General features: G+C 44.6%; 1 protein-coding gene across 17 annotated transcripts in view; it reads right to left on the reverse strand.

The window, feature by feature from the left end:
* Positions 1 to 13,103, reverse strand: part of DNAH8 (dynein axonemal heavy chain 8) — a 556,010-nt gene that overhangs the window by 344,004 nt on the left and 198,903 nt on the right. For all 17 annotated transcript variants that reach the window (XM_039529004.1, XM_039529011.1, XM_039529005.1 and 14 more), the window contains 2 exons: positions 6,827 to 7,022; positions 2,820 to 3,013 (listed from right to left, as the gene is read on the reverse strand). In XM_039529004.1, the coding sequence (XP_039384938.1) occupies positions 2,820 to 3,013; positions 6,827 to 7,022 (390 nt within the window). The remainder of the gene's footprint in view (positions 1 to 2,819; positions 3,014 to 6,826; positions 7,023 to 13,103) is intronic.

A 13,103-nucleotide genomic window follows, 5' to 3' on the forward strand; every position in this document is an offset into this window, starting at 1 on the left:
GACAATACCCAGTTTTGCCAAAAAGGAGCTTGGGGAGGGGTGAGCAGCGGCGATTGAGAGTGGTGGTGGTGAGCGGTGGGGCTCGGGCCAGCCCTGCACAAGGGAGGAGGGGGACTTCAGCGAGTGGCTTGGGCCAGCTCTGCATGGGGGATGGGAGAGGTGCTTGGGCCAGCTCAGGGAGTAAGGGGAAGGGAGAGGGGCTCAGGTGAGCTCTGTCCCTCATGGGGAAGAGGGACTTGGGTGAGTGGGCTCCCTCATGCAGGGGGAGGAGGAAAAGGGGCTCAGATCAGCTCCACGCCTGGGAGGGAAGGGGGAAAGGAAGAGGGACTGGGGTGAGCTCTGTGCCTCAGGGGAGTAAGGGAGAGGTGCTCAGGTGAGTGTGGCTCCATCCCCGCACCAAGCAGGAGAGGGGGGCTTGGTCCAGTGAGACACAGGGGCCGGGGGAGGGAGGGGAGCCTTGGTCCATCGTGTCACAGGGACAGACTCGGGTCACCTCAGCTGTTCAGCCAGCACGGCCTGGGGGCGGAGGGAATATGGATTGCTAGCCACAGGCTGGGCTATCTTGATTATCACTTCAAAAGTTTTTTTCTCTTACTTAATTGGCCTCTCAGAGTTGGTAAGACAACTCCCACCTTTTCATGCTCTCTGTATGTGTATATATATCTCCTCAATATATGTTCCATTCTATGCATCCAAAGAAGTGGGCTGTAGCCCACGAAAGCTTATGCTCAAATGAATTTGTTAGTCTCTAAGGTGCCACAAATACTCCTGTTCTTTTTTCTGGAAAATATGCTTTAGTCAAATACAAGTTACTCAGCACAATGCAAGGGTAAGGTTTGATAACTTGCATTATATAGAAGGTTAGACTAGATGATCTAATGATCCTTCTGGCCTTAAAATCTAATAATGTTAATTACATCAATGAACAAACCAGAACTGAAGAACAGGGTTAACAAGCCAGCATATAACGAGGCAGAGAGCCAAAGATAACTGCAGAGACTATGCAACAGTGTGGAACTACCTAAATCTATCTAGCCTAATTATAAAAACAGAGAAAACACAAAAAATAGCTCAGTACAAATGGTTATTTTGGAGATTTTTAAAATGAAAAGCCAATGAAAGATTGAATGTGAAGACTGGAGCTTCTGACCTTATGTTGACAGGGGTGAGGAGGAGCTAAATGACAGCTGGGGCTAGGCACATTCATGGTTCCAGAGGACACTACACTTCCAAGAGTTCTATCTGAATGCACCTGGAAGCATCTGTCTCCCAAAGTAGGAGCCCATACTTGCAATACACAAAGCAGAAACAATAGCAGTTCAGTCTTATTTATATCCCTTTCTCTAGCCGCTCACACTTTTGTGCTTTTTTCAGGAAACATTCTTACAAAATATTATTTTATCAGGAAATATATATCCTTCTCTAACATTAAGCATGCTGGGTGCCACAAAATTCTGGACATAAATACTCAGAGTAGTTTAATTAATTGCAGTATTTGAGGTATTTTTAATTCTAAGTATAATTAATAGAAAATGCAATCGTAAAAGTAAATGTCATGGTAAAAGAATATTATGCTGCAGTAAATTTCCATTTTTAGTGCTGCTCACCATAATATCAGAAACTGAACTTCTGGCACCCACATTCCCAATGTGTGGCTAGAGAATTCTCATATTTCTAGCGCTGTAAAGCCATTAAGGGTATATCTACACTGCAATTAAACATCCATGGCTGAATTACATCCAGCTGACTCAGGCTCACGCTACTGGGCTGTAAAATTGCAGTGTAAATTTTTGAGCTTGGGCTGGAGCCAAAGCTTTGGGACCCTGCAAAGGGGGAGGGTCCCAGAGCCTAGGCTCCAGCCTGAGCCTCAACGTCTATACTGCAATTTTACAACCCCGCACCCCAAACCTCATGAGCCCGAGTCAGCTGACACAAGCCAGTCATGGGTGTTTAATCGCAGTGTAGATATACCCTAACTCACCTCACTTGTGGGGTGCTCCTACTTAGGAAAAATACAATATATATAGTTTATTTCTGTTGCTGTAAGGTCATAGTGATTTCTTTCAGCTGTTAATCAATTTATTTCCACATCTTTTTCCTCCAATCTTCTTTGTCTTCTTATTTCAGAAGATGAAGAGACGTATAGAGTAGTGGTTCTCAACCTTTCCAGAGTACTATATCCCTTTCAGGAGTCTGATTTGTCTTATGTACCCCAAGTTTCACCTCACTTAAAAACTACTTGCTTATAAAATCAGACATAAAAATACAAAAGTGTCAAAATACATTATTACTGAAAAATTGCTTACATTCTCATTTTTGCCATATAGTTATAAAATAAACCAATTGGAATACAAATATTTTACTTACATTTCAGTGTGATATTGAGCCGGTTTTTCACTTGTGAGCCTTGTCATTCGGTGGCCGGATGGCAGCGGTATTGTATTGCCCCCCTTATTTCTGCGCTGCTGCTGACGGCAGTACTGCCTTCAGAGCTGGGCATCCAGAAAGCAGTGGCTGCTGGCCGGGGCATTCAAGTTGTTTGTGGCAAGGGAGGACTATTTTTTTTAATCCCGCTTCCAACCCACCCCATAATACCCACTTCCACCCGCTCCCGCCTTGTTTGTTAAATTTTTATCCTGCTTCTGGTATTATGGCAGTGGGTCCCGTGAGACCTGCGGGACCCCTGTTCCACTGCACGGCTCTAGATCCTGTTGTAAAACTAGGCAAAAATCTAGATGAGTTGACATACTCCCTGGAAGACCTCTGTGTACCCCTACTATAGAGGATATTCCTCTAGAAATGCTCATCAATAAATTTACCTGAACTTTAGCATCTCTGTCTTCTGTCCACAGAACCTTATATTTCTGAAAGTCTTGCAGTGCTTCACTAGCTGCTTTTCTTATGGAATTTACAGACGAGGAGAGGAGCACAACTAGTTTAGAAATATCTTTGTGTTCTGCGACACCCGGATAAAAATTTCTTAGCTTTCTTGCAGGAATCTCATCAGGTACTTCTGTAAAATAAACAATTTACATAAAAAGTTAACAAACCATTAAAATCCACCTTCACATTTCCAAAAATATAAAACTATAATTTTCTCCCAATATATTTGTAACAAAACAGAAGACAAAAGAGTTAAACCAAAAATTGTGGAAGTTTCAAAATCTGTAACCTGTACTTCATTACTGCTTGGGTTGTTGCATCCCATTCTCCTATCCTCTATCTATATGTTGCGTATTTGCATTTTAAATGTTCAGGGACTTTATCTTCATTCTTCTTGTAAAGTGCACACCTAGCACAGTTTTGATATTATTTTATGTAAAGTGATATTTGTTAGGTTTGTTAAAATAATACATTTCAAATATTTAACCATACAAGCTCTCTCAAACAGTATGAGGTACTTTATCTCTTATATGTGACACCCTTGTTATCGCATGAAAGACTCTTTTCTAAGCAAACTGTGCCAAAATATGTAGTTTAAGGAGCTGTAAATGTCACTTGTCGCCCAAGAGACACATTTTAACTTCAATTTCTATATGTGAGAGGTTAGTACATATAAGTCCATTAGGGATGTCAAACAATTAAAAAAATAATTACAATTAATTGTGGGATTAAAAAAATAGTCAAGATTAACTGCAGTTTTAATCGCACTGTTGAACAATAATAGAATACTAATTGAAATTTATTATAAATATTTTGGATGTTTTTCTACCTTTTCAAATATATTGATTTCAATTACAACACAGAATACAATGTGTACAGTGCTCACCTTGTATTATTTTTTATTATAAATATTTGCACTGTAAAAAAGATAAAGAAAATAACAGTATTTTTCAATTCACCTCATAAAAGTACTGTAGTTTAATCTCTTTATCGTGAAAGTGCATCTTAGAAATGTAGGGTGTTTTTTTACATAACCACACTCAAAAAACAAAACAATGTAAAACTTTAGAGCCTGCAAGTCAAAGCATGTAGGGACATATGAATTTTAGCATATCTGGCACATAAATACCTTGCAACGCCAGTTGCAACAGTGCCATGAGAATGCCTGTTCTCACTTTCAGGTGACATTATAATTAAGAAGCGGGCAGCATTATCTCTCATAAATGTAAAAAAACTTGTTTGTCTTAGCAATTGGCTGAACAAAGGGGAGGACTGAATGGACATGTAGGCTCTAAAGCTTTACATTGTTTTGGTTTTGAGTGAAATTATGTAAAAAATATAATTCTACATTTGTAAGATATTTCATGATAAAAGATTACACTACAGTACAAATATTTGTAATAAAAACAATAACATAAAGTGAGCACTGTACACTTTTGTATTCTGTGTTGTAATTGAAATAAATATATTTGAAAATGTAGAAAAACATCCAAAAATATTTATAATAAATTTAAACTGGTATTTTATTATTAAGAGTATGATTAAAAATGTGATTAATCACTATTTTTTAATCTAGTTAATTTGTTTTGCATTAATCACATGCATTAACTGTGATTAATCCACAGCCCTAATTTACATACAATTGAACACATATTTAAAATTGTGATTCCCAATATTTTTGTTGACAATTATTCTTATGCTATTTTCTCATGTTTTCTTTAACAGAGTCAAAAATATTTTCATGAAGTAATCAGGGCCGGCCTTAGGGAAAATAGCACCCTGGGCAAACTTGTATTTTGGCGCCCCTGACCCCAGCTGCCTTCCCTGGCTCCCTACCCCACCCCCATCGCCCAAGCCCCCACTGCCTCTTCCCCCACCCCTCATTGCCCCAAACTCCCTTCTATGACCTCGCACTCCAGGCCCACCCTGCTTCTTGCCTCTTAACCATAGCACCACCCCAGCCCACATCATCCACACATATGGCTAATCCTTTCCTGCAGTGACTCACATCTGGATGCCACAGTGATGGGCATCATAGGAAACCCCACAGAAGTCACTTTGACTCCCCCCGCAAGTGTCACAGGGATTCCCTCATTTGGTCATTGAGCAAGACAGCCAAGACAATGCAGTAGGCGGTCTTCTGCACTCTCACAGGGTGAGAGGGCTCTGGGGCAGAGTCATATTTCTCCTGCACCTCCCAAACTCTCCCACTCAGCAAGGCATCCAGCTGCTCTGCTAGAGCCCCAGAGGGTTGGCAGCCAAAGGGGAGGTGCAGCTAGGGGCATAGGAAGGGGTCCCTGGGAGCTGGGACCACAGGGAGGGGTCCCCCAGGCTCTTGGGGCACAGAGAGGGGCCCCTGGGAGCTGGGACATAGAGGCACAGGATGGGCCCCTGGAAGCTGGGGGCACAGGGAAGGGTCCCTTGGAAGATGGGGCAGCTGGGAGCTGGGGGAACAGGAAGCGGTCTCCTGGGAGCTGGGGGGGGATGAGGAGCTGGGGGCACAGGGAAGGGGCCTCAGGAGCTGGAAAGGCTGGGAGATGGGGGCATAGAGGGGGTTCCCTGGCAGCTGTAGGAGGCTGGAACCTGGGGCACAGGGTCAGGACCCCGTAAGACTTACTGATCTCTCTACTCTGCAGTTTTAATTCCCAGACCCTTCCCTTCCCATCCCAATCTAGAAGAGGCCGGCAACTTCCAGCTCCCATTGGCTGGCTGAGACGCCACACTCACATTCCATTAGGCTGAATGGCTTTCATTCAGGCCACCCATGAAAAGAGGAAGAGCAGGGCTGGGACAATCAAGGGGGAGAAAGGAGGAAAGGGTCTGGCTAGAAGTCGCAGAGTGCAGAGGCAGAACTTGGAACCAGCTTGGGAAACCACGTGGGGCAGTGAGCAGGTGGCCTTCACTCAGGAGCAAGGAAGCGTATGCAACGCTCCATGCCAGGCTGCACACCGCAGGCAGCAAGGGGAAGCCCAAGCTCCTGGCCTATGCATCACAGTGCCCTCCTGGCTACAGCACCCTGGGTGGGCACCCATATTGCCCTGCCCTAAGGCCAGCCCTGCAAATAATGCTTTATGCATCCCTACATTCTCTCATATCATGGCATATTAATTGAACTCTTAAAATTCTGTGCAACATATGCCCCTCGTGAATTAAATGACAATCTAGTTGTCTATTTAAGTTACTTATATGGCCACCATCACCTCAGCATCCAAGCATCCCACAATCTTTAATGTATTTATCCTTACTACACTCCTGTGAGTTACAGAAGTACTGCTATCCTGTATTTACAGATGCATATATATACAGATGCATATATTACAGATGCAGAATTGAAGCACAGACAGAAAGCTTGTGGTGGAGCAGGTTACTGAACCCAGGTCTCGTAAATCCTACCTAGTGCCCTAACCACTCTAGCATCCTTCCTCTCTCTTAATAATGCTGGTAATTATTCTGCATATGTCCACTTTAGGAATGCAGATAATAATGAAATCTTTCAATTGTAATGTCAGTGACCTGAATCCTAATAACAGCACTGCCACTCTTTCCCATGTTAACCGTCCAGTGAATGAAGTTTGCATAACTTTTTATTTTACCCAATAACATGATAGGCTACATTCTTCGGTACTAAGAAAGTAGGAGCAGTACATAAAGGTAACACTAACAAGTTTATGTTGCTTGAGATTAAAGGGGAAACTTATACTGTGACAATATTTATATTATGCAATAGTTTATCTGATTATTGCGTAGTTTCCTACTACTTTCATGAGTTTGGAATAGCCACTTCTGTTAAATACAACTGTCTAAATTAAAGTAAAAATAGGTAAGGTAATCCAAAAGAATACACACTAGGTCCCTTTCAAACCAAGTGAGAATAATCATGAAATATTCAGAAGCAAAGACATTTTATTAGAAGAAAAAAGTTAAAGTAAGCAAAAAACCTTACTTTCTTCTTTTTTGGCTGCTTTCCCTGCTACCATACTGGGTGATGAAGAGACAGTAGGTACATTTCTGTTCAGTAATATACTCGATTTTTGTAAGTGTTGCTGTCCCCAATGTGCGACTCCACGACTTACTTCCAGTGTTAATTGGATCATGCGATTGATGACTTGCTGAATATCATCTAAACTAGGAACCATTACCTGCACAAAATATAAAATATGTTGTTTAAATAAATGCACCATAACCTAATTTTCCAAGGGCTACATTGAGCCTTTTGTCATAGTCCTGCTAAGGGTGTTGCATAGCTGTGCCATCCCGTAGAAGCTCAAAACGATTGTGACTCAGAAGCACTTCTCTGAATCACAATTGTCCCGAGCTCCTGTTTTACCCAGGGATGGACATATGCAACATTGCCCTATTGCCAGACACAGAATATTACCTTTCTTGTGTCCAACTACGCAGTGCCATTGCTGGTGCTGACCACCCCCCCACAAAAAAAATATTAAAGGATTGCACTGCCTGCCCAGGAATATTTCTGACGTTGGGTGTCCTCTCCAGCTACCTATTCTGTCTGGAGGAAGTTCATCCCCCCAACCAGTGTGAGATTTGTCAGACCTTGGCCTGGTCTACACTAGGCGTTTAAATCGGTTTTAGGAGCGTAAAACCGATTTAACGCCAAAACCGTCCACACTAGGAGGCACCTTATATCGATTTTAATGGCTCTTTAAACCGGTTTCTGTACTCCTCCCTAACGAGAGGAGTAACGCTAGTATCGGTATTAACATATCGGATTAGGGTTAGTGTGGACGCTGATCGACGGTATTGGCCTCCGGGAGCTATCCCACAGTGCACCAGTGACTGCTCTGGACCGCAATCTGAACTCGGATGCAGTGGTCAGGTAAACAGGAAAAGCCCCGCGAACTTTTGAATATTTCCTGTTTGCCCAGCGTGGAGCTCCGATCAGCACGGGTGGCGATGCAGTCCGAAATCAAAATAAAAAAAGAGCTCCCGCATGGACCATGCGGATGTGATCGCTGTAAGGGCAGGCAAATCTGTTCTATCAGCGCTCCGTTACAGAAGATGAAATTCAGAATCCTTTTTTAAAAATCTCCAGACAGACGCCATAGCAGGGACTCAGCGCACTGCAGCGTGACAAGCGTAACGGAAAGCCAAAGAATCAAATGGACACTCATGGACTGGAGGACTGAAGCTATCCCACAGTTCCTGCAGCCTCCGAAAATTATTTGCATTCTTGGCTGAGCTCCAAATGCTTCTAGGGTCAAACACAGTGTCCGCGGGTCAGGGCATAGCTTGGCAATCTACTCACCCACCCCCCACCCACCCCCAGAAGCGAAAGGTAAAACAATCCTCTGACTCTTTTACATGTCACCCTATCTTTACTGAATGCTGCAGATAGACGCGATAGTGCAGCACTCAACACCAACATCCTTGCTCCCCCCCCCCGCCATGGGCGGCTGATGGTACAATATGATGGAAATCCATCCTCATCATCAGCCTCAGCTGATGGTACAAAAGGACTGGTAACTGTCCTCGTCATCAGCCTATTGGCCCTAATTTTTTCTGGTGGATGGATGGTGCAATATGGCTGGTAACCATCCTCATCATAGCAACAGGGGGCTGAGCTCCATCAGCCCCCACCCTTCATGTGTAAAGAAAAGATTCAGTTGCCCCTGGACTAGCAGTGGGATGCTGGGCTTCTCTCCTACACACTGCTTAATGTCCTGTCTGGACTATCATAGCAGCTGGAGGCTGCCTTCCACTCATTTCTCACTAACAAGTCAGTGTGTCTTATTCCTGCATTCTTTATTAATTCATCACACAAGTGGGGGGACAATGCTACGGTAGCCAAGAAAGGCTGGGGGAAGAACGGAATCAACAGGTGGGGTTGTTACAGGAGCACCCCCTGTGAATAGCATACAGATAATTTCTGCAGGCTCTGACACAGAGCAGCTGTGCTCTCTGGTTCTATGATACGGTGGTTCTCTAGCACACTTGCCTATATTAGGCAGCACTGATTCTATTTTTAGAAACCAAAAAGGAGGGATTGACTCAGGGAGTCATTCCCAATTTTTGCTTTTGCGCCCCTGGCTGATCGGCCAGGGGCACTTATGACAGCAGCTAATGGTACAAAACGATGGAAGGTGCAATACGGCTAGTAACCAATCTTGGCTTTTGCGCCCCTGGCTGATTGGCCAGGGGCACTAGCAGCAAATGGTACAAAAGGACTGGTAGCCATGATCATCCGCAGTTCCAATTTATGGAAGGGTTTGGATGGTGCAATATGGCTAGTAACCAGCTCTGCTGTCATGCAAAAGCAAAAGCATGCTTCTGTGTAGCGCTGCTGAATCGCCTCTGTGAGCGGCATCTAGTACACATACGGTGAGAGTCACAAACGGCAAAACAAGCTCCATGATTGCCATGCTATGGCATCTGCCAGGGCAATCCAGGGGAAAAAGGCGCGAAATGCTTGTCTGCCGTTGCTTTCCCAGACGAAGGAGTGACTGACGACATTTACCCAGAACCACCCGCGACAATGATTTTTGCCCCATCAGGCACTGGGATCTCAACCCGGAAGTTCCAAGGGGCGGGGGAGGCTGCGGGAACTATGGGATAGCTAGGGAATAGCTACCCACAGTGCAACGCTCCAGAAATCGACGCTAGCCACGGACCATGGACGCACACCACCGATTTAATGTGCTTAGTATGGCCGCGCTCCACCCGATTTTATAAATTCTGTTTTACAAAACCGGTTTATGCAAATTCGGAATAATCCCGTAGTGTAGACGTACCCCTTCACACCTATGTATTGCAAAGACTGACAGACTAAGACCTGGTCTACACTAAGCGTTTAAACTGGTTTTAGGAGCGTAAAACCGATTTAACGCCACACCCGTCCACACTGAGAGGCCCTTTATATCGATATAAAGGGCTCTTTAAATCGATTTCTGTACTCCTCCCTAACGAGAGGAGTAGCGCTAGTATCGGTATTACCATATTGGATTAGGGTTAGTGTGGCCACAGATCGACGGTATTGGCCTCCGGGTGGTATCCCACAGTGCACCACTGACCGCTCTGGACAGCAATCTGAACTCGGATGCAGTGGCCAGGTAGACAGGAAAAGCCCCACGAACTTTTGAATATTTCCTGTTTCCCCAGCATGGAGCTCCGATCAGCACGTGTGGCGATGCAGTTAAAAATCAAAATAAAGAAAGAGCTCCAGCATGGACCATGCGGATGTGATTGCTGTAAGGGCAGGCAAATCTGTTCTATCAGCGCTCCGTTACAGAAGACGAAATTCAAAATCATTTTTTAAAAATCTCCAGCCAGACGCCATAGCAGGGACTCAGCGCACTGCTGCGTGACAAGCGTAACGGAAAGCCAAAGAATCAAATGGACGCTCATGGACTGGAGGACTCAAGCTATCCCACAGTTCCTGCAGTCTCCAAAAAGCATTTGCATTCTTGACTGAGCTCCAAATGCTTCTAGGGTCAAACACAGTGTCTGCGGTGGGTCAGGGCATAGCTCGGCAATTTACGCACCCCCCCACCCACCCTCAGAAGTGAAAGGGAAAACAATCCTCTCTTGACTCTTTTACATGTCACCCTATCTTTACTGAATGCTGCAGATAGACGCGATGCTGCAGCACTCAACACCAACATCCTTGCTCCCCCCCCGCCATGGGTGGCTGATGGTGCAATATGGCTGATATCCATCGTCATCATCAGCCTATTGGCACATGGGGCAGTGCAAAAGGACTGGTAACCATGTCGACTAGCATCAGTTAGGTCGATCAAGGGCGCCTGCTCCTAATTTTTCCTGGTAGATGGTGCAGTATGGCTGGTAACCGTCTTCATCATAGCAACAGGGGGCTGAGCTCCATCAGCCCCCACCCTTCATGTGTAAAGAAAAGATTCAATTGCCCCTGGACTAGCAGCGGGATGCTGGGCTCCTCTCCTCCACACTGCTTAATGTCCTGTCTGGACTATCATAGCAGCTGGAGGCTGCCTTCCACTCATTTCTCACTAATAAGTCACTGTGTCTTATTCCTGCATTCTTTATTACTTCATCACACAAGTGGGGGGACAATGCTACAGTAGCCCAGGAAGGCTGGGGGAAGAACGGAATCAACAGGTGGGGTTGTTGCAGGAGCACCCCTGTGAATAGCATACAGCTCATAATTTCTGCAGGATCTGACACAGAGCAGCTGTGCTCTCTGGTTCTATGATACAGTGGTTCTCTAGTACACTTGCCCATATTCTAGGCAGGACTGATTCTATTTTTAGATACCAAAAAGGAGGGATTGACTCAGGGAGTCATTCCCAATTTTGGCTTTTGCGCCCCTGGCTGATCTCAGCCAGGGGCACTTATGACAGCAGCAAATGCTGCAGTGCAAAAGGACTGGTAACCATGATCATCTTATTACCAATTTATGGTATGGTAGATGGTACAGTATGGCTGGTAACCATCTCTGCTGTCATGCAAAAGCAAAAGCATACTGCTGTGTAGCGCTGCTGAATCGCCTCTGTCAGCGGCATCTAGTACACATACGGTGACAGTCACAAAAGGCAAAACAGGCTTCATGATTGCCATGCTATGGCATCTGCCAGGGCAATCCAGGGAAAAAAGGCGCGAAATGCTTGTCTGCCGTTGCTTTCCCAGAGGAAGGAGTGACTGACGACATTTACCCAGAACCACCCGCGACAATGATTTTTGCCCCATCAGGCACTGGGATCTCAACCTGGAAATTCCAAGGGGCGGGGGAGGCTGCGGGAACTATGGGATAGCTACGGAATAGCTACCCACAGTGCAACGCTTCAGAAATCGACGCTAGCCTCGGACCGTGGACGCACATCACCGATTTAATGTGTTTAGTGTGGCCGCGCGCACTCGATTTTATACAATCTGTTTTGCTAAACCGGTTTATGTAAATTCGGAATAATCCCGTAGTGTAGACGTACCCTAAGCTTCAGACCCTTCTAATTCAGGAGTAGCCATGAGAGAAGCTGAATTATCCAAGGTTCCTGGCTGGAATCCTTGAAGGAGCTGACAAAGACAGATACAGGTTCAAAAACCTTCACTTCTGGATTTGCAAAGCTTACCTCAACTTCCTCAGCATCATTACCAGGAGCAAGACCTTTTCTGAAAATGTCCTGTAGTGTCACAATGCAATAATCATACAATTATGATTAAAGCATATTCATGTTTTTGGTCCCAGATTCGATTAAATTTATTTTTAAAGACACAGATTTTCCTCCTCCTCCTCCCCACCCACCCCCATGGTATCTATGGGCAGAGTTAAGGTAGTCTGGGTACCCTAAATGTACATTTCCATATCTCAATATGTTGGCATTTCTTTTAAATTTAACATTTATTAAATTTGTTGGATTCATGGCAAGCAGTGCTGAAAATTCAGGATGTGGAACAGAGTCCTAATTAAATAAAGTTTGAAGCATCATCAAATCTAAATCTGCTCTTGAAGGCAAATTCAAAGCATAATATTTATTAAAGATATGGACTGACTTCCAAGGAGCAGATTTACAGATTTTTTCAATAGGAACATGTTTAAGGCAAGCAAAAGACACTGTCACTGCCCTAGTACAAAGGAACCTTACAATAGGTGGCACAGGGACTACAGCTTACTCATAACATTAAATGATATATTGTTTAACACTCCTGGAAAGAGTCTGAGCAGATATACTAAGAATCATAAAGGTCATAGTGTAACAAATAACCAAAATGACTTCCTAAAACTGGTAGTTCTATTGAAATAATACAATAAAACTACCAGAAGTCTTTTATGTATAGGTAATCTGAGTGAGCTTCCCATCCTTGAATGGAGGCATATCTGTCACTAGATTCTTGGTAGACAGAAGCCAGGAGAAGTGAACTCCTTTTCCACTTGATGTGGGTCTTTCTGCCCGTCTAATAAGAAGATAACATCATTTGCAAGTGTCACTTGCATGTCCATGTGATTCTTTCTGGGAAAATACATTGATTTTTAACTACCCCTCTATGGAACATAGGTGAAGTCTAGCAAATTGTGTCATGTAGGTTCAGGAGACCATGTGTCCCAGAGGCCTGAGGCACACCCTTGTTGATGTTTTGGTGAGCTGTAACTGGGTAATGAAGTCCACTATGGTCTGGAATCAGGGCCGGTGCAAGAAAGTTTCGCGCCCTAGGCGAAACTGTCACCTTGCGCACCCCCCCCAAGCCCTGCGGCAGCTCCGCCCTGAGACGTCCCCCCCGTGGCAGCTCTCCCC

Source organism: Mauremys reevesii, linkage group 3, assembly GCF_016161935.1.
Source record: "Mauremys reevesii isolate NIE-2019 linkage group 3, ASM1616193v1, whole genome shotgun sequence".
Taxonomy (NCBI): Eukaryota; Metazoa; Chordata; order Testudines; family Geoemydidae; genus Mauremys; species Mauremys reevesii.